General features: G+C 37.1%; 1 protein-coding gene across 3 annotated transcripts in view; it reads left to right on the forward strand.

The window, feature by feature from the left end:
• The window catches only part of sardh (sarcosine dehydrogenase), a 175,979-nt gene that overhangs the window by 114,399 nt on the left and 35,576 nt on the right, over nucleotides 1–26,004 (forward strand). For all 3 annotated transcript variants that reach the window (XM_087269124.1, XM_087269125.1, NM_001326686.2), the window contains 1 exon segment: nucleotides 17,549–17,642. In XM_087269124.1, coding sequence (XP_087125250.1) covers nucleotides 17,549–17,642 — 94 coding nt within the window.

A 26,004-nucleotide genomic window follows, 5' to 3' on the forward strand; every position in this document is an offset into this window, starting at 1 on the left:
CCGAACCATCCCAAAACCCCCCATACGAGCCTGGATATCACAAAATATTGTTTTGAATTAAATTTTGTTGAAAAAAAATTGTTTTGCTGAGTTTTTACAGAATGGGTCAACATTTTATGCAAAAAAGTGCTAAATGACAACATTAGTTGTATTCTGTAAATTTATCATGAAATTTTATCCTAATTTAAATTAAAAATGGTTCATAAAAAATTAAAAACTGCTTATATTCTTGCCAAAATAAGGCAAATGAGACTCTCTCCAGAAGAAGAAATATTATCAGACATACTGTGAAAATTTCCTTGCGCTGTTAAGCATCATTTTGAAAATATATATAAAAAAATAATTATTCTAAGAAGGGCTAATAATTCTGACTTTAACTGTAGAGATTGATATAAATACAGGTATAGATATAGCCACTCAGAACAAGTCATCTTTGCAGCTTTTTTTATTTTTATTTTATTTTTTATCAATCTTATTTTTTGATCCATAATTCTGAAAGTAGTTCTGAAACTTTTTTTGTTTCAAAAGATCAAGGCAAATAAAGTTTTTCGTTCTGTGAGCCCTTTTAAGCACTTCTGCTTTGCTCACCACAACAGTGTGTCCTTCGACTTTGTCCTTTAGTCCTTTTCCTCTTTATGTCCAGATGAAAGCCAGATGAAAGAGTCGGTAGCTTTGTGAAATCTTCTTCTCCTTCATTGTGATCTTCATGGCTTTGGAGAGGCCAGTGGCTCCTGTCTGCTCTGCTCCGTCACATCCTAATGAGAATAGGGGTGTGTTTCTAATGAACACTAGCTAGTTTCAATCCCACGCTGTCTTCATGAGCTCTCGCTTCTCTCTCTCTCTCGTTCGGTGGTAACTTCAGGGACTGGAGACTTTCATTGTCACAGTCATTCCAGTCTGAAAGCTTTGCTGTCTAGAGATTCAGAATCAGCTGCACACTTTGTTCACTTAAATTTAAATGCTGTCATGCGTGCTTAAAGAAATAGTTCTTGCATCCAGAAATGTTGGCTTCTTATCAGGAGTTTAAAGTGTTAGTTCACAAAAAAATGTACATTCTGCATTTGATTATTTACCCTGATGTCTTTTTCTGAACACAAATTAGGATATTTTAGATGAAATCCAGGAGCTCTCTCATCCGCCATAGACTAATATGATCATGAGACATTAAAAGTCCATAAAAGGAACGAAAAACATTTGACTTAACTGGTTCAAATGTAGATGTACAAAGATTCAGTTACACATTTTGCTAGCCAAAAAAGCTGTAAAAACAACTTCATTCACCCATGTTTTCCTCCTCCAAGCGTTTACACTGAAGTGGCTTGTGAATCAAGCGTAAGAGAGGTAAGCAGCCGCTTAGGACCCCAGGGGATTAGGGGGCCCCGACCAATGCTAAGAAGCCTGTATAAATCGGATAGCTCTTTTTTAAAATTTTCGATTATATGTTGTAAAATCTGGGCAACGCAGTGGCGCAGTAGGTAGTGCTGTCGCCTCTCAGCAAGAAGGTTGCTGGTTCGAGCCTTGGCTGGGTCAGTTGGTCAAATCAGTCTATAACCGTTAAGATTTTAACATTATTATTTCTTTTCATAACCAAGGGCCCCCCATGAACAATGTAACGTTCCCTCCGCACTGCACATGCGAGATATGAGTGGTTCAAAGACACTGCCAGTCTGCTAGCGATCAAAGTAGAGCTGATGTAGCGGCACGTAAAGTGTGGAAAAAGTGAGAACTTTGAGCTACTGCTGCAATCCTGCTTTCTGGCTGCAATTTCTGTCAGATGAGGAGCGCTGCGAGCATGTTCAGAGACGATCTATTCAAATCAAAGGAAATTTCCCAGTGAAAAGTAGTGGTCGCCGATTCACAAACAGCAGTTATTTAATTATCATAGAAAATAGTGACAAGATTAGTTTGATTGATTGTGAATTTAATTTGTTTAAATGTTGGGTGTTGGGTGTTGGGGGTTGGGCGGTGGTTAGTAGATTGCTAGGCGACAATCATCCATTTTCTGGATGGAGGATTACAAGCTAACATATACAAGTTTTATTTTATGAGAAAGCTCAGCAGTGTTTGGGTGTTCTGTGTTGTCTGAGATCAGGGCCAGAGTGGGACTCCTTTTCAGCCCTGGAGTTTAAAGCCTCAGACAGGCCCACCTCAGTTCACGACTGACTATATTAAAATAAGGTCATTTCCAATTCAGTTGCTAATTACAATATCACGTCTTTTTTGAGAAAACAGCTGCTTTAGAACTTTAAATGTTCAACAACCCTAACAGTATTATATGTCTTAACAATAAAAATTAAAACAATAAATTACTCTAACGAGGATCGAACCTGGGTCCGCGGAGTCTTAACCCAACGTGCTAACCGCTGGACCACAACAGCTTTGTACAGTAAGGAGACACAACTAAGTTTTATCATCATTAAAATAGATAAAAAGAGAAGAGTTGCGATAAAATAATGAATAAAAAGGCTTTGGTCAAGTAAATAAATAAATTTAAAAAGTGTGACTGCTGAGAGCAACAGTTTCTGGAGCTAGGGACACCGGCCCTCGTGGCCAAAAAACGGACCGGCCCACCGGGAATTCTCCCGGTCCTCCCGATTAGCCAATCTGGGCCTGTCTGAGATAATTAGTCTACAGAAATGTGTATATTTGATACAAGCTGAAGCTGATTCTTGTCACTTGACTCTCGCTGGGCTCTCGGCATTCATTAAACTGTGTACGTCTGAAAGGAGTGAGTGTTTCAAGGCTGATTTAGCAAGCTGCGCAAGCCGCGCACCTCCATTGGAAAAACTGAACTTGCGCAAATCCTAGAAAAGTCGCGATATGCGAATGTTATTTGTGATCTCCAGCAGATGATCTTCTTACACAGACTTGGTGGATTTACCTGATTTGTTGACAATTGGGTCGCGGATCTATTTCTTGGCAGTTTGCGGAGCCTTTTCCCTTGGCAAATAAACTTTCCTAAGGCTGTCTGTTTCTCACTGATTTTCCTGCATGAGGGTTAAATTTGGGCGCTCATGTAAGCGAGAGATTATGGTAATTTTTTCACAATAAAATATCATTCAGACTCAGATAATGAATAAAGCAGAAACAATTAATGATTTCTTGTGCGGCCGGGTCCCGCAGTTTAGGCCACAGTCCTGCACAATTTAGATTTAATCTTAAATAAACAGACCTGATCAAACTAATTGTGTCCTTCAGGCTTATTTAAAACTTATAGGTAAGTGTGAAAATTCTGTTGATAATTGATATCAACAAAGTGAGTGATTGCTCCACATTTAAAATTTCTGTACAGAGACATCATGTTTCGATCTTCTATTGGTCTCATGCAATCAAGTGATATAATTTCGCAGGTCAGAGTTTACCAATCTTGAACATTGGAATGCAGCAACATGTGAAACTTATCACACAAGTTTCTTGTCTGCTGCATTAACTTGCTTATAAATGGAAGTCTATGGGGCCAAAAGTACAGTGTGACCGCAGATTTAGATAGTGTATAAGAACTGTCATGCTCCTTTGCCAAGCAGCAAGTTTTATCTGAGCCTGAGAAAGACAAAAGCATGAATTGTCAAAGCTCAAAACCTATCAGTGTTTTCAACTATGTAACGTTTGTTTTATAATTTTATTTAAAGCAAATCATTTATGGCACTTATCTCTATAAAGATGGCAATTATAATCGTTTTACACAATATTTTGATAAGTTTTATTCACAACAAAAATAGAACGTTTACTTTTTACAATTGAACAGCCAGTTATTCTCATGTATTTTGGGAGATGTTGTTGAATTATACGTGTTGTAAATCCAGCAGCTCTAATCTCTCTACTGAAGTGCAAGATTTCTCAACATTAGAATGTTAATGGAGTTTTTATTTGTTTTTTTACAGCATACTAAATGTGTTTATATATATAAAGTATCATTTATTAAATTTATTCAAACAGTAGATTAATGTCATGTGGATCCAGAGATTGGAATGTGAATGTAAATACAGCTGATGAAATATTATAAAGTATGTCTCTAATTAATGATGTCCTGTCTGATTTCTTTCGGCTGGCTTTGTCTATGTGAAAATTCTCCTCAATACTTTTGCTAGAATTACAGCATAACAATGAAAACTCTGCTTTCCTCCCACGAAATGTGACTTAGTGAAGTTACGACATCTCCCAGCTTCAACATTTTGTGGTGCTCCTGGAACAGCAAATGATGTTGTGTAAATCTTGTTGTTTGTGAATGTGTACAGTATATGTTGTTTAGTGGGTGATGCTCATTACATGCAGTGTGTTTGGGTGAAGACGTTATGAGCCACATTTTGTTGTGTGCATATTGAAATGATCCTGGTGTCATACTGGGTTTGTGTCAGGACGGCAGTGGGATTTATTCAGTGTTAGCAGAGCGAGTGACAGTGTTCTTATGTCGAATGCTGAAGTGTGAATATGGGCTGTATTATCATCTACATACACGCTTCCATGCCTGCGTTTGCAACATACTAAAGTAAAAGGTGTTAAAGTTTGCAAATACTGTTGCAATTAATATTCATTTCATATTTTTGTTATTATACATTGTTTGCTGTATTATCTAGAGAATTTCCAGGCTGTGAAGTTTTCCAAACAGTAAAAGTTAATGTTTTATTCCCCACACAAAGCTATTTAGTTTAATTATAAAACAATTGACATAGTGTATAAAGTGTATGCATACTTTTTTTTTGGTCAATTTTTAGCTTGATTTTCACATTATATGGATTAGACAAGCCTGGATATTTAATACTCAAACTTTAATTTAATTTAACAATTTTCACTATTAATAAACCATTAACCAATACTTTTAGCCCAATAGACATGCACTACCTGATAAAAGTCTTGTCGCCTATCCAAGTTTAAGAAACAACAAATAATAACTTGACTTGTACTTGATTATTTGGTATCAGAAGTGGCTTATACGAAAGGCAACCAAAATAAAAGTTGATTATGCCTTGATTGTTAATTATTTAATTAGGACAGTAATGTCTGACTTTGCTTACATAAGTCTTGTCACTTAACAGAAATAATGTACAGTATAGGACAGGGGTGGCCTGGAGAGCCACGTGCTTGCAGATTTCAGTTGCAACCCATATCAAACACACCTGCCTGTAATTATCGCGTGGTGTTCTGGTCCTAATTAATTGGTTCAGGTGTGTTTGATATGGGTAGCAACTTAAATCTGCAGGAAGGTGGCTCTCCAGGAACAGGGTTGGCCACCCCTCGTATAGAATATAAAGTCATGGTGCATCTTTGCAATTACTTGAATAACTTATATTTAAAGTTATAAAGTCATCAGGAATGGCAAAGAAAGCATTATTGCGGGAATCCCAGAGTTCATCAAAATTCATCTTGAATGCCTTCTCTTTCGTTCTACTCCAGACATGCTCAATAATGTTTATTTCTGGTGACTGGGCTGGCCAATCCTGGAGCACTTTGACCTTGCTTGCGTTCAAGAACTTTGATGCTGAAGTAAGAGAAGAAGCACTATCCTGCTGAAGAATTTACCTTCTTCTGTGGTTTGTAATTTAATAGGCAGCACAAATGTCTTGATACCTTAGGGTGTTGATGTTGCCATACATTCTGCAGATCTCTCTCACGTGCCCATGCTGAATATATCCCCAAACCAGAGGCCTCATGTACGAAGACTTGCGTGGAAATCTTACTAAAACATTGCGTACGCACAAAGCTGTAAATGTGCGTACGCAGAAAAAAATTCAGATGTATGAAACACTGCGTATGCCGAATCTCACGCATATTCTTTTATACATCTGAATGAACGTGAAACTGAGCGCTACATGCACGAGCACAAAACCTCTCCCTGCCTCCTCCCCCGTATGAATAAGCTAATGACTATGCTAATGGCAAAACCCAACGAAAAAGCAATGGCAAAATCAAGCAAAAATAGAAACTTTGAACAGAATGTGAAATGGAGGTGCTGCTTTCGGAGGTAGACCGGAGAAAAGCAGTGTTATTTGCAAGTTTGTTCTCCGGAATCAACAACAAAAGAATAGAGTGGGAGAGTTTAGCTGATGCGGTTAACACAGTTGGGTCTGAACATCGCACTGAGTGCATTAAAAAAAGAAATAATGTGGTTTATATCTGTAAATTGTTGCAGTACCCTTAGCAGTCTCTGTGGCGCAGCTCGTAAGACGCATGTGATCATGTATTGACACGTTCGAGCATAAACTTGGCTCGAATCCAGCGTCTGATGAACTTTTTCTTCTTTTTTCCCCCGCTACATATCAGATTTTGCCCACTATTTATCACGAGCAAGACAAGTAGGAATCATCAATAAGTTTGTGCATCATATTTTATTTGCACATTTATTGAATGGAAATGTTTCTAATTCACGCATGCAAATTAATCTTCAGATAGTGTCTTTATAGCAATGTGCGTGCAGTAGATTGCTCAGATTACATTGGGAAAACAGGCGACTGCTGCAAATTGTGCTATAATGTTTAGCTGGTCAACTGTATGGTATGGAAACCTTACATACCTACTAGATGAACCCGTCTCATACAGCTGCCATTGCAAGGCTCAGACAGTTTGTAGAGAGGAATTTAACACAACTGCCTCTAGGAGTCGCCAATGGAAATAAAACAGACACGCACAAAAAACTGTGCGTACGCCAGCCAGAAAGCTGCCGTGAAGCTGCGCACATTCCCACGTTCAGTTCATTGTTAGTAAATCCAAACGTGAGCGATTCTGAGCGTGAAACCTGGCGTACGCAAAGTTTTTGTGCGTACGCAGCGTTGATACATGAGGCCCCAGGATTTTTCCTTCCCCAAACCTGACACATTTTTGTGAGAATCTTCGGTTTATGCAAGTTCCAATAGGTCTTCTGCAGTATTTGTGGTGATAGGGATGCAGTTCAACTGAAGATTTATCTGAAAAATCTACCTTCAGCCACTTTTGCAAATCATCAACTAGAAGTCAAGTTATTATTTGTTGCTCTTACAGCTGGATTTGACGACAACTTTTGTCTGGTAGTGTATTAATTTGCTGCTTGTTAACAGTTAGTAAGGTAGTTGTTGGATATAGGTCTTTAAAAAATTGTAATCTGAAGCTGAAAACGTTGAAATAATGAAATGGCAGACTTAAGTCCTGATCTAAACCTAATTGAGAATCTCTGGAAAATCACTTGTAGCAATGTTATGGTTAAGAAACACTACAGTTAGGCCCAATCCCAATTCTATTTTTTAACCCTTACCCTTCCCCTTGAAACAGAAACAAGAGTGTGAATGGGAAGGGCTTAATTTTACCTTTGGGACAGCACTACAATACCTGCACACGTCATCAAATGTCATTGTGAGCTCTTGCTTCATATGAGATCAGACGATCGCAACTGCTGTAGTTATTCCAGTTTCGTTATTTTTTTGTATTTATCTTCAAGAAATCACTTAAGGCTTATATCATGTTATCATAACGATCTAATGTGGCAATAAGATCATAACTGTACTGTGCATTTACACAGTAGCCATATTCATCTATGTAAACTAACCAAAAACTACATGAACATTATAGCACTGTAGAAAGCTCATTCGCAGCCACTAGACTTTTCTAACAGTGTATTTAAGTGTCATCGAGTGTCAGAATGTTGTAGGGCTGCTATACAGGAGTCATTATTAAGGATTATAGATTTTTTTTTACATTTTTTTTATTTTAGCAATTTTGTTCATGTACTTGATTGTTGTAAAAATTCGTAATAATTACAAAAGAATACTAATTTGTGCATCTAATGACTTCCATGTGCAGCCATGCTGTCATTGTAGATGGTGTTTTATGGGAAATTTTTAATGGCTAGCCATTTCAAGGGCTATCTAGTGCTTCCCCTTAGCCCTACACCTTCAAGCTAGAGAAGTGGGACTCCTTTACGTGAACGTACAAAATGAGTGGTAGGGATAAGAGGAAGGGCTAAGGGGTAGAAATTGGGATTGGGCCTTAGTTAACTGTGAAGGAGACAGAAGAAGAGCAGAGCAGGGCAGAGAGAGATACAAGGAGGCTAGTCTCTGTGAGTGTAGTGTTTGTGTGAGACTAGTGATGTCTATGAGAGACTAGTTATGCCTGTGGCCGCATACAATTGAAGTCAGAATTATTAACCCCCCTTTTTCCCCCTTTTAATATTATTTAAAAAGGGAAAAATAAATTTTAAATAATTTTTTTTTAATAAATAATTTTCCAAAATGATGTTTAACAGGGTTAATGATTTTTTTTTTTACTTCTGGAGAAAGTCTTATTTGTTTTATTTCTGCTTTTTTTTACCGATAATCTACAGAACAAATTATCAAACTATTGTTATACAATAACTTGGCTAATTACCCTAACCCGCCTAGTTAACCTAATTAATTTAGTTAAGCCTTTAAATGTCACTTTAAGCTGTATAGAAGTGTCTTGAAAAATATCTAGTCAAATATTATTTACTGTCATCATGACAAAGATAAAATAAATCAGTTATTTGAAATGAGTTATTAAAACTATTATGTTTAGAAATGTGCTTAATAAAATTGCTCTCTGTTAAACTGTAATTAGGGAAAAAAATAAACAAGGGGGCTAATAATTCTGACCTCAACTGTACTGTTTGTCCTGAAGTCATTTACAATTCCAACTCATTTTTTTCTGATTGTTGGAACCTTCAGAATTTCAGTTGTAATTTTTCTTCTTGCTACAATCATTGATGTTCTCTAGCTTTAATCATATGTTTTCCACAAAATAATGAAACGTGCCTTGGTTATTTTATTAAACAAAATGATGAAGATTAAACTATATCTATCTGTCTGTATGACTGTCTTTCTGTCAGTCTATGTCCCTAAACCATTTTCATTTCTGAATAAAAAAAGGCTCGATATTAATTAGTACATTTTGTTCGCATCAAGGTTTTCAACTTGTTTTGGTTGAGTGCCTCGCTTCACTTCTCCTCATTTGTGCTCTGTGGTGAAAAGTGATTTCATTAAGACTATATCTGATCCTTGCTTAACTGACAGTGCTAAAGGAAAGGCAGAGCATCTAATGAGATTCAGACACACACACACACACACACACTGTATAATTAGAGTGGTTGTTGGCCTCTGTGGTTCAGTGAACAGACTGATGGTTGAGTGGGAGGAGAGGAGGAAACTTGCCTCAATCATACACACACAACACACTCACATACTGTACAGAGATATGTACACAACACATATACACATAATGCACACATACACACACAGCACACACTGTAAAGAAATATGCAGCACGTATATCCAGACATGCTTACACGACACACTTACACAACACAGACAGTGAACACACAGCACAGACAAATGCACACACAACACATACACTCAGCACACACAAAACACATGCGAGGCACACTGTAAAGAGACACACACACAAAACACAAACACAGCGCACACACATACAGAATGTATGCATACAACACACCCACATACCTTACAGAGATACACAGATATGCATACAGTACATGACACACAGGCACAAACAGCACACACACACACAAAACACAGATACACACAGCATGCACACAACACGAACACAGTAAAGACAAATGCACACACAACACAGATATACACTCAGCGCACACAAATACACATGTGACACACAAAGATCATACTTCACAGTGGCATACACAACACAGACACACACACACACATACAAACAGCACACTGTACACACACGTACAAAAGAATGTACACATACTGTACAGGTACACAAATACACAGATTTGCATACAGTACATGACACACAGGCACAAACAGCACACACACACTTACACAACAAAGATACACACAGCATGCACACAACACGACCACAGTAAAGACAAATGCACACACAACACAGATATACACTCAGCGCACACAAATACACATGTGACACACACAGATCATACTTCACAGTGGCATACACAACACAGACACACACACATACAAACAGCACACAGTACACACACACGTACAAAAGAATGTACACATACTGTACAGAGATACACACAAACACAGATTTGCATACAGTACATGACACACAGGCACAAACAGTACACACACACTTACACAACAAAGATACACACAGCATACACACAACACGAACACAGTAAAGACAAATGCATACACAACACAGATATACACTCAGCGCACACAAATACACATGTGACACACTAAGATCATACTTCACAGTGGCATACACAACACAAACAGCACACAGTACACACACGTACAAAAGAATGTACACATACTGTGCAGAGATACACACATACACAGATTTGCATACAGTACATGACACAAATCCTCAAACAAACTCTCACAACACACATATGCAAATAGCTCAAGCAGACATGCGCACAACCCACTCTCTTACACACCACACACGTGCACCCATACAAGCATAAATGATGTAGTCTCTCAGAAATATGGCACTGCACCTCCATCATTTCCATCTCTCCCCTGACTCTTTTCCTCCTCCTTCACCTTTTTCAGCTCTGTTCTTTCTGCCCACACAGATGTCATGTTTTTCAGTGTGTGTTTCTTGATGATCTCTGTACTGTGAGGCCGAACACGCACTCTTGTTCTGGAGCAAACATCCATCAGGCCTCCTCCTGCTTTTGTTAACACACATGCTAATGCAAAACAGGCCAAGCTGTTCCTGTCAGCCCAAATGATGCAGATAGAGCAAGTCCAACACACACACACACACACACACACACACACACACACACACACACACACACACACACACACACACACACACACACACACACACACACACACACTTGTATAAGGTTTATGAGACAAAAGTATTTTACTCTGTAAACATGCATTACAGGGTTTCTATGCATCTGGAAAGTATTTGAAAATGCTTGATTTTCAGACATATGAATTCCAAGGACTGGAATGTACTTAAAAGCAAACATACACTGTAAAACCTAACAGTCAACTTTATCAAATGAAATGAGTGTAGCTAACTCAAAATTGTTACACTGTAAAAAGGGATTAGTTACTATAAGAGAGTAAACCAGTTGCCTTAAAAGCAACAAGTTGACTTTACAAAAATAATGTAAGTAAATCCATTGTAACTTGAAACTGTTAAGTTGACTTCATTTTTATAATGATTCAAATTGTCCTCACATTTTTTTTAAAATAAAAGTAAATTAATGCCTTTTTCCAATACATCTTTATTATGTTTGCTTTTTTCCCAACTTTTTGTATCTAGCAAAATGACATACAGTAAAATAAATCTGATCTTCCAGTTTGTCTTCTTTATTCAATAGGATATAATTGAAGATTTTTTAGACTTAATAAAGCACCAAATATAAAATATAGTGATAATTACAGTAATTATAAAAACAGACGTGTTAAAACAGTGTAAAAAGGGATTAGTTGACTTTAAAAAAGTAAGTACACTTTGCATAAATATAAAAATTAAGTCATCTTAACAGTTTCAAGTTACAATGGGTTTGCTTACATTATTTGTAAAGTCAACCTGTTGCTTTTAAGGCAATTTGTTTGCTAGCTTTAAGTAACTAATCACGTTTTAGAGTGTAATTAAATACCCCATTACTACAACTTAAACGGAGTAAGTTCACAGTACTCTTTTAGATTTTTTTTTTTTTTTTACTCAAATAGTTTGTAGCAATCAGTTTGAGTTGCCTTAACTTATTGAGTTTTTCAGTACCAAATTAGTTGGTTTGAGTTCTCTTCATTTATTGGGTTTTACTTTCCTCAAATTGCTTCGTTTATTCAAATGGTTTAAGTTAACAGTACTTATTAGGATTAGTTTTTTAACTTAAATGGTTTGTTGCAAGCAGTTTCCTCAAATGGTTTGAGTTACCTTAACTTTTTGGTTTTACAGTGTCGGTCCTTGTGTGAGTTTAAAGTTTATAGTGTTATTTCACCAATTGTACTGTTCTGCTTTCATGGCCTAAACTAAAAAAGCGAACACGTTTTTTATTTCAAAATCTTAAATTTCAATCTGCTGTGAACTATGAACTATGAAAAATAATACATTTTATCAATACTTCAGAAACCACATTTGAATATTGTCAGTATAGAATTTAACTGATTGTATTAAAGTTCTTTGAACATGACTGAAATGGCTGTTTAAAAAGGGTCAACATTTTTAAAAATGACATTAACAACATTAACACTGACATTTTATTTTATTTTTTTATCATTATTTTGTTGGGGTTTTTCACCTTTATTTGGAAAGGACGGTAGAATTTGCAGACAGGAAAGTATTGGGAGCAGAGAGAGGGGAAGGGTCAGCAAAGGACCTCAAGCCAGGAATTAAAACTTAGGTCGCTGTGAGCACCATGGTGCTATATGTCAGCGCACTTAACCACTAAGCTATTGGCACCGACTACACTATGACATTGTAATCTAAATCTTACAAAATTGAAATGTTAAGTACAGTACAACTATATATATATATACAGGCCCTAGCTATATATATAGCTATATATAACTATATATATATATATATATATATATATATATATATATATACAGGCCCTAACTATATATATATACAGGCCCTAGTCCCGTATGGTTGCGGGGTCGACTCTTTGGAACAAGTCCTTCGACTATTTTTTTTATTTTTTTTTATTTATTTTTTTTTTATACACATTCCGGTCGGCCTGTCGTCTGGGCCTGTCACCCTCATACACTCATACACTACGCACAATTTTGCCTACCCAATTCACTTGCAGCATGTCTTTGGACTTTGGGGGAAACCAGAGCACCCGAAAGAAACTCACGCGAATGCAGGGAGAACATGCAAACTCCTCACAGAAATGCCAACAGAGCGAAGGTTCGAACCAGCGACCCAGTGACCTTCTTGCTGTGAGGCGACATCACTACCTACAGCGCCACTGCTTGCTTAATTTGTTGATTGACATCAACAAGATGTCATCTCCACAATGTCATCTGTAGCTTTAAAGCCCCAAATTATGGGTTTTTGAAAATGACCTTTTATGCATTGTATAACACAGCTCTAAGTGGATGAAAACATCCAGCTGAAGGCTAATCTAAAAGTGTAGTGTATAAAACTATTGATTCTTAAACAAACCAAAAAGAATCAATTCAGAGTCTTTTTAATGAATCGTCTTGGTGTCAAATCTTTAGCCACATCATGCTGACGTTGTCATATGTGAAGCACTTTTTCTCTGGTTAACTCTTTAATAGTTTATTCACATATTGCATCTAAAATCTTGTGAAATACGCAACAGGACTTTTTTATCGGTTAAATGCGTTTCTGAACTTACAATAGGCATCTAAACGTAGTTGACCAATGACAACAGACTAGGTCATTGAACCAGATTAGCGCCACACAAAGGAGGGATTCGCCAAACAAAAGTCGTTGGGATAATTAGGTACAAATAAATGCTTATTATAAGACAGTAAAGGTGTTTTTTGATCAAATCAACTGTTCTTAGAGACCCCCAAAACCAAAATTCAACCTTTTAAAAGTATAGTTATATATTCTGACTGGCTGTCAGTGGCTCTTTATATTATATCTAAGAAAAAAACTGTCAGTCGAAAATTGATCCCAACAATATGATTTCTCGCCATCTTTATCATTACACTACACAAAAATTATGTCTGCAAAATGTTGCAAACAATGTATATGTGTTGAATTTAAACAAGTAAATTAAATATAGTAATGTTCAGCTTAATTTGTTTAAATCCAGCCCAAATAAATTGTTTACAACCACTTAACTTAAAAAATTAATAAATCCAAGGAATCAGTTTTGATATTTTTTGTGTATATTTGTGGTCTGAACTCTGCTGCTGTTTTACATTCAGAACAATTTTTAGAACTCCATATTTAATATCAGTTTTTTATGTGTAGTTTTTGTGATTGGTCTTAATGGCCATGCACCTAAAACAAACCCTCACAAGAATTATGTGGAAAACTTTGAATGTGATTTTGAATTAAGAGAAAACAAGCCTTGTCCTCATCAATCATAATAATAGAGTACAACTAGGGCATACCCATGTCATTATACAACTTTGTGTCCTCATAATCTATATAAGCCAGTACACACACTAGTACAGATTTTTTTATGAGGTCTTCTCGTAGACGAAGATTTTTTTACATTACAGACTGTTTATGTTGTCTTCCTACCCCAATCTTCTGCGTTTTTACATTCTCAAAATACTTCATTTTGTCTGCTATATTGGCCTGTTTTCTTTTTGGAATATCTGGTCCCCAAAGCGTTATGAATGCACGGTTAACACACAAGCACACTCTCTCTCTCTGGAAAAGAGCAGGTCAGACGAGGGCTGTAGGTTGAAAATAGAAAGGTCTGATAGAGGGAAACAGTGATGGAGAGACTGATGGCTGACCGGGTCAAAAGTAAATAAGGGTTTAAATGGTGAGACAGACTCATTTTCCTGGACTCCATAAACAGCAGCATGCTATAATATTAATACGCAAAGCTCTTATGTTAATATGCTGACTTCTGTATGCCCTTTTACATTTAGTCCTTTTTATTTTGTGATTTTTTTCTGTTTGTGTCGTTTAGTGACATTTCAGTAAATACATTTTTTTATGTTTTTTTTTTTTAAACTAATTGTTAGAGTTAATTTGCCATAAAACTAATATAATTTTAAACATCTTTGATGAAACGTTTTGTAATTGTAATAAAATATTTTAAGATATATGTGTTGGTTAGTTGTAAAAATGCTTTTTAGGGAAACTGGTTTCACAAATTACATCTAATCTAATTTTATTTTTATGTATTTATTAGGGTGGCTTGAGAAAGCCAACATATTGTTATACTACATAAACTTCTTCTTCTTCTTCTTAAACTCCAGACCTCCAAGCTATACTGAATTATGTTGCTATATCTTTTCCAACTGATCCGACTTAGTTTTTCAAAAACTGACCTGAAAAATTTAGAAAAGTCCCATTGATTTGATATTAGACTAAACTTTGTAACATGTCATACAGACTAAGGTTGAGCTCATTTAACTCAGAATACTGCTCTACCAGTCACTGATGAGCTTTCGACTTACTAGCCACACCCTAGCAACCACTTACGGCACCTTAGCAGCTGTCCCATAGACTTTCATTATAAAAAAAACCTCCCAGTGACTTAACATTGGACACACTATAACACACCAATCCATACTAACAACATACAAACAAACATACTAGCTACATGATAATCCGTGCTAAAAACATACTAGCAACATGTTAATTCATACTAAATTCATGCTAACAGCATACTACTTTATACATAAAACAAGCTAGCAACATACTAATTCATACTATAACCATGCTAATTTATGTTAGCAGCTGCCTAGCAACTACTCAGAACACCTTAGCAACTGCCTAGCAACCACTCAGACACCTTAGCAACAACCTAGCAATGCCTTAGCAAACCACTCAGAACACCCTATTAACCATCTAGCAACACCTTAGCTACCACCTAACAGCGCCTCAGCTACCAACCAGCAACCACTCAGAACACCATAGCAACACCTTAGCAACTACCAAGGACACCCCAACTGCCAAGCAACCTCTTAGCAACCACCTAGCAACAACTTAGCAACCACTTACAAACACCTTAGCAATGACTTAGAACACCTTCACAACTGCCAAGCAACACCTTAGCAACTGCCTAGCAACATCTTAGCAATTACTCAAAACACCCTAGCAACCACCTAACAATGCCTTAGCAACGACCTAGCAACCACTCAGAACACCTTAGCAACCACCTAGCAACCCCTCCGAACACCTTAGAAACCACCTAGCAAGAGACATGCCAATCCATACTAGAAACATGCTAACATATATTTAGTTATCTCTCTATGTGAACAGTTTTAAACTTCCTTAAAACTACTTCAATTATTTATTAAACTTTAAAACTACTTCAAAATTTCAGACGAGGCTTTCTCAAGCCACCATAAAGTTTGTCGACAAACTTTGCTTTTCTAGTTATAAATGAATATTCAAAAAATTTTCAAAAAGGAGGCAAGTATATTCATTTTACTTTTGCTAATTATTAATCTTTATTCTATTTTAAATTTAAATTACAGTTTAAGGTTGGCAATAGAGCTGAAGTGTTCAAATTCTTTTATTCATTAATTCATTTTCTTTCGGCTTAGTCCCTTTATTAATCTGGGGTCGCCACAACGGAATGAACCGCCATCTTATCCAGCATATGTTTTACTCATCCACACACGCACTCATACACTACGGTCAATTTTACCATACCCAATTCACCTAAACATCATGTCTTTGGACTGTGGGGAAACCAGAGCACCTGGAGGAAACCCATGTGAACACGAGAAGGACATGCAAATTCCACACAGAAATGCCAACTGACCTAGCCAAATCATTATATTTTTTTTTAGTTAAAATTAAATGTATTTGCATGATTTTAATTTCATTTAATTTCTAAACACTTCTTATGAAAATGCTTTGCGTGAGCATTTGAACTTGTATTGGTTAGAGAAATAAAGCTGCTTTCTTGAGAATTGATTTTGGCCAATAGGAGGAAACCAGCCGATTAAAATGTGATCACTCGATTGAATGGGCGTTATCAGCCGTTATCTGACAGATATGGACCAGTGACGCCTTCTGTGTGGATTATCCATCCACATGGTTAAACAGCTATAGATCACATAAGCTGTGTCCCAAATCACATACTTATGCAGTATTCTACGGCATTTTGTAGTATAGATAGTGTAAGTAGCGCGTTTACACTGCAAACTCTAAAAAATAATAAGAGCACTTTAATTACCCGGATGATGCACTCATTCAGCCGGTAAACTGAAGTGTGTCATGAAGAACACTTCACACACTCAACGACAGCAGGTTTGCACACGTAGCGGAGCTATCGGCTGCACATGTTGGATAACTTTATTTATTATAGCGCCTCCCGATGGAGAATGGTGTTATACTCATGGCAGGTATTATTTGATAGTCTGGTCATTTATTTCAATAGTTTGGGAACCATCAAACGTCATCAGAGAAACGGGTTGAATTTCCGCTTAGTAAAAAACATTAGTGCTCCATTTGGGACGACACTACATACATATACTATGCTGTTGAGTGTGTAAGTGCATAAGTACATAGTGCATAGTGTATAGTGTGCCATTTGGGACGCAGCAATACTGTACGGCTGCGGCTGGAAATTAACGAGAATTATTTATATTATTTATAAAATTTACCATTGATTTTATTTTATTAATGTCTACCCCCATCCTAAACCCAACAGTCACAGTAATTTAAAAACAGATGTGGATACTGGAGGCTTCTCTGTTAGTATAGCTGATTAACCATGTGAATGGATGATAACAGTAGGCGCAGAAAGCCCCCATATAAATCAGCTGATAATGCCCATTCGATCGAGTTATAACATTCGAAGCGTTTGAGGAAACGTATTTATTTTAGTTCTGCTAACTATTCAATTGAATTATATTTCTGAACACTTCTTGGGAAGTTTTGAACTTGTGTAATTGGTATAAAGTTTATTGATTTTGTATTGATTTTGGCAGTAGAGTGTCAGTAAAGTGTGTGATTTGTGTGTTGATAGTCGTGAGCTGCTGCAGGAGGTGCTGGATTCAGAGCTCAGCAATGAAGCATTTCCCTTCTCCACACACAGGATCGTGAGCGCCGCTGGACACCAGGTAAAGCTCTCTCTCCATCTCCCTGCAGTCCCAGTGCTTTCAGACACAGCGGATCCTGCTCGAGCAAAGCCTGCCTGTTATTATTCTGAGGCTTTTAGTTATTTTTCCAGCCAAAAATTCAGCTCATTTTTTCATGCTGAAGGATAGCTAAAAATCTTGAGCCTTGTTGAGGAGCGCTGACTTGGAAAGGTTTACATCGACTGTTACTATATTGTCAGTTTATTTGCTAACAAATCAGTTTCTTGAGCAATCAGCACTCAAAAATGATGATGTATTCCTGCAAACACATTTTAAAAATGGGTAAAGAGAAAAAGGATAGAATAGTTCAAAAATGAAAGTGTACTTAAATACTTAGTCTATTTACTTACACTATTTAATGGTTATGAATCTTCACCAGTTTCTTTTTTTAACACTGAAGAAGATAGAAAAAAGCTGAAAACCTGTAACCATTAACTTTGATAGTAGTAAAATAGATACTATGGAAGTCAATGGTTACAGGTTTCCAGTTTCTTCAAAATGTATTTTATGTTCAACAGTTGAAAGAAATTCAAACAGGTTTTGATCAAGTGAAGGGTTAATGAACAATATCAAAATTGTCATATTTGGGTGAACTATCCCTTTAATTTGTTCCTTTGTTCTATAAATTAGACCTTACAAACAGAATTGCAAGATGGTGTAAACTCAAAAAAGAAAAACAATTGTTACAAGAATTAGTAAAAATCCATATATCTTGTTTTTTTTTCTAGTATACTAAGTTCAGGAGTTTGTATCTCCCAATTCTGTAAATACAATTTAGAATAGTGATATATGAACTCAGCGTTTATATCCCTTTTTCCTAGATTATATCTTGTGATTTTAGCGTAATTTTACCTTTTTAAGATGTATCTTTAGTACTAGATATTAAAGATGAGGATAAACTTTATGGTGGGTTGAGAAAGCCTGTTGGAATTAGTTTATTTACAGCAGCCGATTAAAAAAATTATCAAATTGGCTAAAAGAATAATCCCTGCAGTCAACAATGTAACCACTTTAAAGACTGAAGTTGATCTCTGTGTCTGTGGCTGTTAATTGCATGGTTCTAGCATGATTCTTGCATGAATTAGCTTGATTCTAACAAATTAGCATGACCTAGCATGTTCTTAGCATGTTTCTTGTATAAATTAGCATGTTAGCATGGTTCCAACATGAATTAGTATGTTTCTTTCATAAATTAGCATGTTGTTAACTAGCATGATTTGAGCACAAATTAGTATGTTATTAGCAGTGTTGGGTAATTTACTTTTAAAAAGTAAACGATTCCAAATGATTACTGCGCAAAAAATGTAGTCTGATTATATTACTAATTACTTTGAAGTTACTTTTAAAACAAAATATATCTATAAAAATACAACATATACTGCAGCTCTGCTAATAAATAATATTCACATTACATTTAATACACATTACATCAAAACATTACAATGGGTTGATCACAGCAGCTTGACATATTCAAAAGAGCTAAAGAGTTAACATTCTTTCATCGTTCACTTATTCCTTTTTTTTTTTTTTTGAAAATAAAAAAAGAACATGAAGAAAACTGGATACCTGTAACCATTGACATGCAGAGTATGAAAAAGCACTGCAGTGGTTGGGTGTTCTGTGTTTGTCTGAGGTAGTTAGTCTGTAATGTGTATATTCCTTTCAAAGTATAAAGCTGATCAGTCAGTTCTTGTCACGTGACGTGTTTTTTTTTTTAAAACTGGGTGCTTCTGGGAAATGCAAGCATGCGCAATATGCACTCCCAATGTGCGCATGTGCAAAAGACCCAATATGGTAATGGCCCCATAAGCAGCTATGCTTTTCTTCACATTCACAAAATACTTTCACTCCTGACCCTGCACAAAAATCCAATTTAGCCTCTTTAGACTGAGTTGGGGCGCTGTGTTTTTGGGAGCCGGTGTCCTCCTTGATGATGAGTATTGTCTTGAAATGCTTACAGTTTAAGGGCTTAAACAACTTTCTGGTCGAGTTAAAAGCAGTCATAAGTTTTTAGAGACTGAATATTGACTGAACTTCACAGTAATATTTGTGTTTTTACATACATAAAATCAAAATAATGTCTAAATTTACATTTGAAGAAGCACCTTCTCTTGACAGCAGCGATTTCTGCTTACGTTCTCCAGCAGTTTTAAAGCGCATGCTTAATAACTAACGTTGCAACGGAAATCCTTATTAAAAAGAAGCATTTTTTTTCTTTTAAATGTTTTATTTGAAATGAAAGTAACACAATTACATCGACTTTAGTAACTAATCAAATTGCACGATTGTAAAATGTTATTTGTTACGTTACTGCTAGGGTTGCCACCCATCCCGTATTTGAGAATGAAATTGCGTGTCCTGTTTTGAATCAATATGGGACAGGTTTTGTCCCATATTTTTATCATTTTTTTAAAGTAGCTTTTCATGCAAATCATCCCTCAGGCATTTTATGAAGATGCCTCATTTCCTACTTCCTGCTTCCTGCTTTGCTACTGTTCGGACGTCTTTGCCTACGGCTCCGCTCCTTGCACTCCTGCTTTTTTATTTTATAATCTAATTTTAACTTGAGCCTATCAGCACAGTGCTCAAACGAAACAGCTTGAAGATCAACATCGAATCTACAAACTTTCTGGAGTACAACTTTACTTTTATTTAGAGGAATTATCGTCTAAACAATCCTCCCGCTACCAGCTGCTTTCATTCCTGAGACGGGAAAACACGGCTGTGAAAATGGCTCTGGATCATATTGATTTGGAATCTCACTGCTGCACCAACTGCCACAAACTTTTACAAAAGATTGCAGTTCTTGAAACAAAGTTACTTGCGATCCAACCAGAACTGCCGAATTACACAGGACCGGTTCATCGTGGAGCCTCACAGCATTCAGCCGGTAAGCCCTATAAATCTACTCCAGCTACTGTTTTGAGAACAGAAAAACAGATTGAAACTGTTGAAAATCAGCGTGAACTATGGCATAAACAAGGTGCGAGACCAAAGGGTACTCGTGGGGTCAGATCACGAAGGTCATACGCTGCTGCATTAGCGTTCTCTACCCCAAATACAGCTCGGACTCAAATACAGCTTCAGAACAGATATGAAGTTTTGAGTAATATGGGTGAAGATTCCCCAAATGCAGTTAGACAGAGATCGCATGACTCAGCAATTAACTTTGCTCTGAACAGAGGCTCAAGGCCGACTAGACAGCGGCATTCTGCTCCGATCGCAACAGAGATAAGAACATTGATTGTTGGAGACTCAATAATCAAAAATTTTAGGAGCAGAGATACCATGACATACTGCTTTCCTCATGCTACAGTTTCTGATATAAATAAAGAACTTGAGAACATATTAAGGAAACATGAGACTGCAAAACGGATTATCATCCATGTGGGGAAGAATGATATTCGGAAGGAGCAGTCAGAACTGCTCAAGAGAGATTTCTGTAAGCTTTTGGAATCAGTTGAAAGATTGAAAATTCAGCTGTTCATCAGTGGACCACTCCCTGCAAGAGGGACAAATATGTTTTCAAGGCTCCTTGGTCTAAATGCATGGCTGCAGAAAACATGTAACATGAAAAGACTGAATTTCATCGACAACTTCAATCTCTTCTGGAACCTAAGACAGCTGTTTACATCAGACGGCCTTCATCCAAACAAGCTTGGTGCAAAAGTGCTGAAAGACAACATCCTCTTCTCCCTTCATCATCCATCAGCTGTGTATGCCACTGAACTGAATGACACACACACACCTAGCAAATGTCCGGATGACCACAGGACTTCAAATCAGCTCCTGAGTGGACTTGTGGCTGACGCATCCTACAAGGACAGAGATAACACCACGCAGCCACAACAACCGCCGATAACGGACAAACTGCCGTCTGCACCCTGCACACTGAGCTCAACACAGGCAGACTGTGATGCATCAGAACAGCATCAAGTCTCAGCACTCATTGATGATCCCCAGGAAAACAACCAGGTAAACATATCTCAGCAGCCAGAAACCCCAGACCCACAGCCTCTGTCACCGGACACGTTCTCATTGTCATCTTGCTCGCCTCTCTTGGATTTTTCAAAAAAGATGGAGGAACTGGTGTGTGCTGGAACTAAACTCTCACACTCCATTGCTGCTAGCCCCCAGTTAGCAACCAAAAGTCAGCAAGCCACACGCCCATCTCTAAGCCCACCTCGCCCTACACCTAGGAAAGGCCTCAGGTCTTTGCGACAGCGCCAGGTCCCAAAAAACACCTCATCTTTAGCTGGTGAACTTAAAAACTGCCATTGATGTGTCTCGGGGGCCTGCTTAGGTAACAGTGTCTTTATCAGATGTTTACAGAACAAGCAGGAACCCAGTGTGTCTGTAGCTTTCTCTACGCAGATATGTGTCTTATTACGTGACAGAAAACCAAAGACTCTTTCAGACCGTATAGCAAATCATTCAAATCTGGTGTCTATTAAATGTATATCTGAGACTTCTGTAGTGAAAACGACTAAAACTGTTAAGTTAGCACTTCTAAACATCAGATCACTCAATAATAAGTCACTTTTAGTCAATGATTTTATCAACACAAATTGCCTTGATTTTATGCTTTTAAATGAAACTTGGCTAGATGACAGTTGTAGCGCAGCAGTTCTGAATGAAGCAGCTCCTTTAAACTTTGACTTTTTGAGTGTTTGCAGAGCTAGTAGGAGAGGTGGAGGCATCGCTGCCCTGTTTAAAGATGTCTATGAATGTAAACAAGTGTCATTTGGTGACTATTTGTCTTTTGAATATCTGAGTATAGCACTAAAAGGGTCTCCACGCATCTTACTAATCATTATCTACAGACCTCCAAAATATTCTCCAGCTTTTATTGATGATTTTACAGAGCTGTTATCAATAGTAACATCTGAATATGATTATTTTAGTATTGCTGGGGATTTTAATATTCACATTGATAATCCAGAAATCAATGCTGTAAAAGAACTGATGACTGTTTTTAACACTTTTGATCTGACTCAGCATGTTCAAGGACCCACACACAATCGTGGACACACTCTTGATCTACTTATAACTAAGGGTTTACACATTTCATCGACTGTTGTTAAGGATGTGGCACTATCTGATCATTTCTGTATTTTCTTTGATATATTGATCACTCCAGCTATTAAAGGCAGATCTGTCTCTGTCAGAAAGAGATGCATAAATGAGAACACCAGTGAGCAGTTTATGAAGGCCATATCGCTGGCACCAAGTATATCTGCAGACTCTGTTGATTCTCTCCTTGATTTGTTTAATTCTAAAATTGAAAATGTAATAAATGACATCGCTCCTGTTAAAGTTAGGAAGAGAACTGGCAAAGAGAGAGTCCCTTGGAGAAACTCAAGAGCAGTCCAAATGAAGAAAAGACAATGCAGGAAAGCTGAGCGTATGTGGAGAAAGACGAAACTAGTAGTCCATTATAATATCTATAAAGACAGTCTTCAGGCTTTTAATGTGGAACTAAAAACTGCTAGACAGACTTTCTTTTCAAACCTTATAAACAACAATGTAAATAATGCTCGCACACTCTTTGCAACAGTAGAGAGGCTCACAAACCCCCCCAGTCGGATTCCAAGTGAGCTCCTCTCTGTAAGCAAATGTAATGAATTTGCTAATTTCTTTACTGATAAGATCAATAATATCAGAAAGGCAATCAGCTCATCCAATCAGCCAAGTTGTGTCGATATCAAACAAACTCAACCACAACTTGAGAAGTCAGACATTATGTCTGATTTCATGGCAATTAATGGTAAAATCTTAGAAGAGATGGTGCAAATTATAAAAACATCAACCTGCAGTCTTGACACGCTCCCCACATCATTCTTCAAAACGGTGTTTACCTGTTTAGAAATGGATCTTCTAAAAGTGGTAAATGCTTCACTTCTCTCAGGGATTTTTCCAAACTCACTTAAAACTGCAGTTGTTAAACCCCTCTTGAAGAAGAGCAACCTGGATAACACCCTATTGAGCAATTACAGGCCAATCTCAAATCTCCCTTTCATTGGCAAAATCATTGAAAAAGTTGTTTTCAACCAGGTTAACAAGTTCTTAAACTTCAAGGGGTGTTTAGACAATTTTCAATCTGGTTTCAGAGCACATCACAGTACAGAGAGCGCTCTTATAAAGATAATCAATGATATACGTCTAAACACAGATTCAGGTAAAATAACAGTGTTGGTATTGCTCGATCTCAGTGCTGCATTTGACACTGTCGATCACAGCATACTTCTGGATAGGCTGGAAAACTGGGTTGGGCTGTCTGGGACAGTCCTCAAATGGTTCAGATCTTACCTTGAAGGGAGAGGTTACTATGTCAGTATAGGTGATCATAGGTCGAGGTGGACACCCATGACATGTGGAGTCCCACAAGGCTCGATTCTGGCACCTCTCCTGTTCAACCTTTACATGCTCCCTCTGAGCCAAATAATGAGAAAGAACCAAATCTCCTACCACAGCTATGCTGATGACACTCAGATCTACCTAGCCTTAGTGCCTAATGACTACAGCCCCATTGACACCCTCTGCCAATGTATTGATGAAATTAAAAATTGGATGTGCCAAAACTTTCTTCAGTTAAACAAAGAGAAAACTGAAGTCATTGCGTTTGGTAACAGAGATGAGGTTCTCAAGGTGAATGCGTACCTAGGCTCTAAAGGTCAAACGACAAAAAATAAGGTCAAGAATCTTGGTGTGACGCTGGAGTCAGATCTGAGTTTCAACAGTCATGTCAAAGCAGTCAGTAAATCAGCATACTATCATCTCAAAAACATAGCAAGAATCAGATGCTTTGTTTCTAGTGAAGATTTAGAGAAACTTGTTCATGCTTTTATCAGCAGCAGGGTGGATTACTGTAATGGACTCCTCACTGGCCTTCCCAAAAAGACAGTCAGACACTTGCAGCTCATCCAGAATGCTGCAGCCAGAATTCTGACCAGAAGCAGGAAATCAGAGCACATCACACCTGTCCTCAGGTCTCTACACTGGCTGCCAGTTACATTCAGAATAGATTTTAAAGTATTATTACTGGTCTATAAATCACTAAATGGCCAAGGACCTCAATACATTACAGATATGCTCACTGAATACAAACCTAACAGATCACTCAGATCATTAGGATCATATAAACTAGAAGTTCCAAGAGTTCAGTCTAAGCAGGGTGAATCTGCCTTTAGCCACTACGCCCCTTGCTGCTGGAATCAGCTTCCAGAAATGATCAGATGTGCTCCAACATTAAGCACATTCAAATCAAGACTGAAAACACATCTGTTTAGCTGTGCCTTTACTGAATGAGCACTGTGCTGCGTCCGACAGATCGCACTATTATGTTTTTCGTTTTCTTTTTCATTCTTTTATAACCTATTTTAACTCATTTTAATTTGTTTTTATCTGTTTTTAATAATTTTTATTGTCTGCATTTTATTTTCCTAAACTTGTCTTTTTTATTCCTGTTTATGTAAAGCACTTTGAATTGCCACTGTGTATGAAATGTGCTATATAAATAAACTTGCCTTGCCTTGCCTTGCCTTACTTTTGATTGGTTAATACTTGATATCATTGTTAGTTTGATTGGTCTTTTTACCTGTCCAGTGAGAAAGGTGGGTCTTTTAAGCAGAGTCTGTCAAGTCTTGACAGAGAGTAACGGCAGATGCTTCTTCTCCAGGTAACCCTCTGCATCTTAAAGTTTCAGAGTTTAAACGCAAGCAACTGAAAAAATACTGCGAGAGTGGGAGGAAACAAATACCTGGCTGCAGAGTTTTAGAAATTGTTATTAAGCCATTTTTTTTATTTTTTTTTATTTGTCGGAGAGCGTTCTCTTTGGCTCAAGTTGGTCTGTGAGACAACATGCCTCTTGAGAGCAGCATTCCTGCAATGACAGAGCTCAAAAAAAATCAAAATCAGTTCTTCGTACCCAAAGTCTCTCCCGTAGCAGACATGCTAATGACAGTGTAATCATTAAAAACAATGTTTAGGTTAATTGCTTAATAATGGTAAAAATGTGAAAATCTAGCTGGAGTCTTTTTTTTTGTCATTTACTGTTTTCTACATGCAATAAAGAACAGTCTGTGAAGATAATAGTATATGTATTTATTATTAACTGAGTAAAGCAATGTCAACAACTGAAATTACAGGGAAATGTATGGCTACAATCAAACTTTATCTCAGAATTAAATTTGGTCTGGTTTTCACACACTGGGTCACAAATTCTGTAAATACAATGTAAGTGGATCACATTTCATTGTAATATTATGATTTGTTTGTTAAGGTTCAAGCATTTAAGCAAGTCAGGCACATAAGCCTTAATTTAATACTTGAAACATTTTGTTTA

The sequence above is a fragment of the Danio rerio genome, chromosome 10, assembly GCF_052040795.2.
Source record: "Danio rerio strain M-AB ecotype USA chromosome 10, GRCz13ab, whole genome shotgun sequence".
Classification (NCBI taxonomy): domain Eukaryota; kingdom Metazoa; phylum Chordata; class Actinopteri; order Cypriniformes; family Danionidae; genus Danio; species Danio rerio.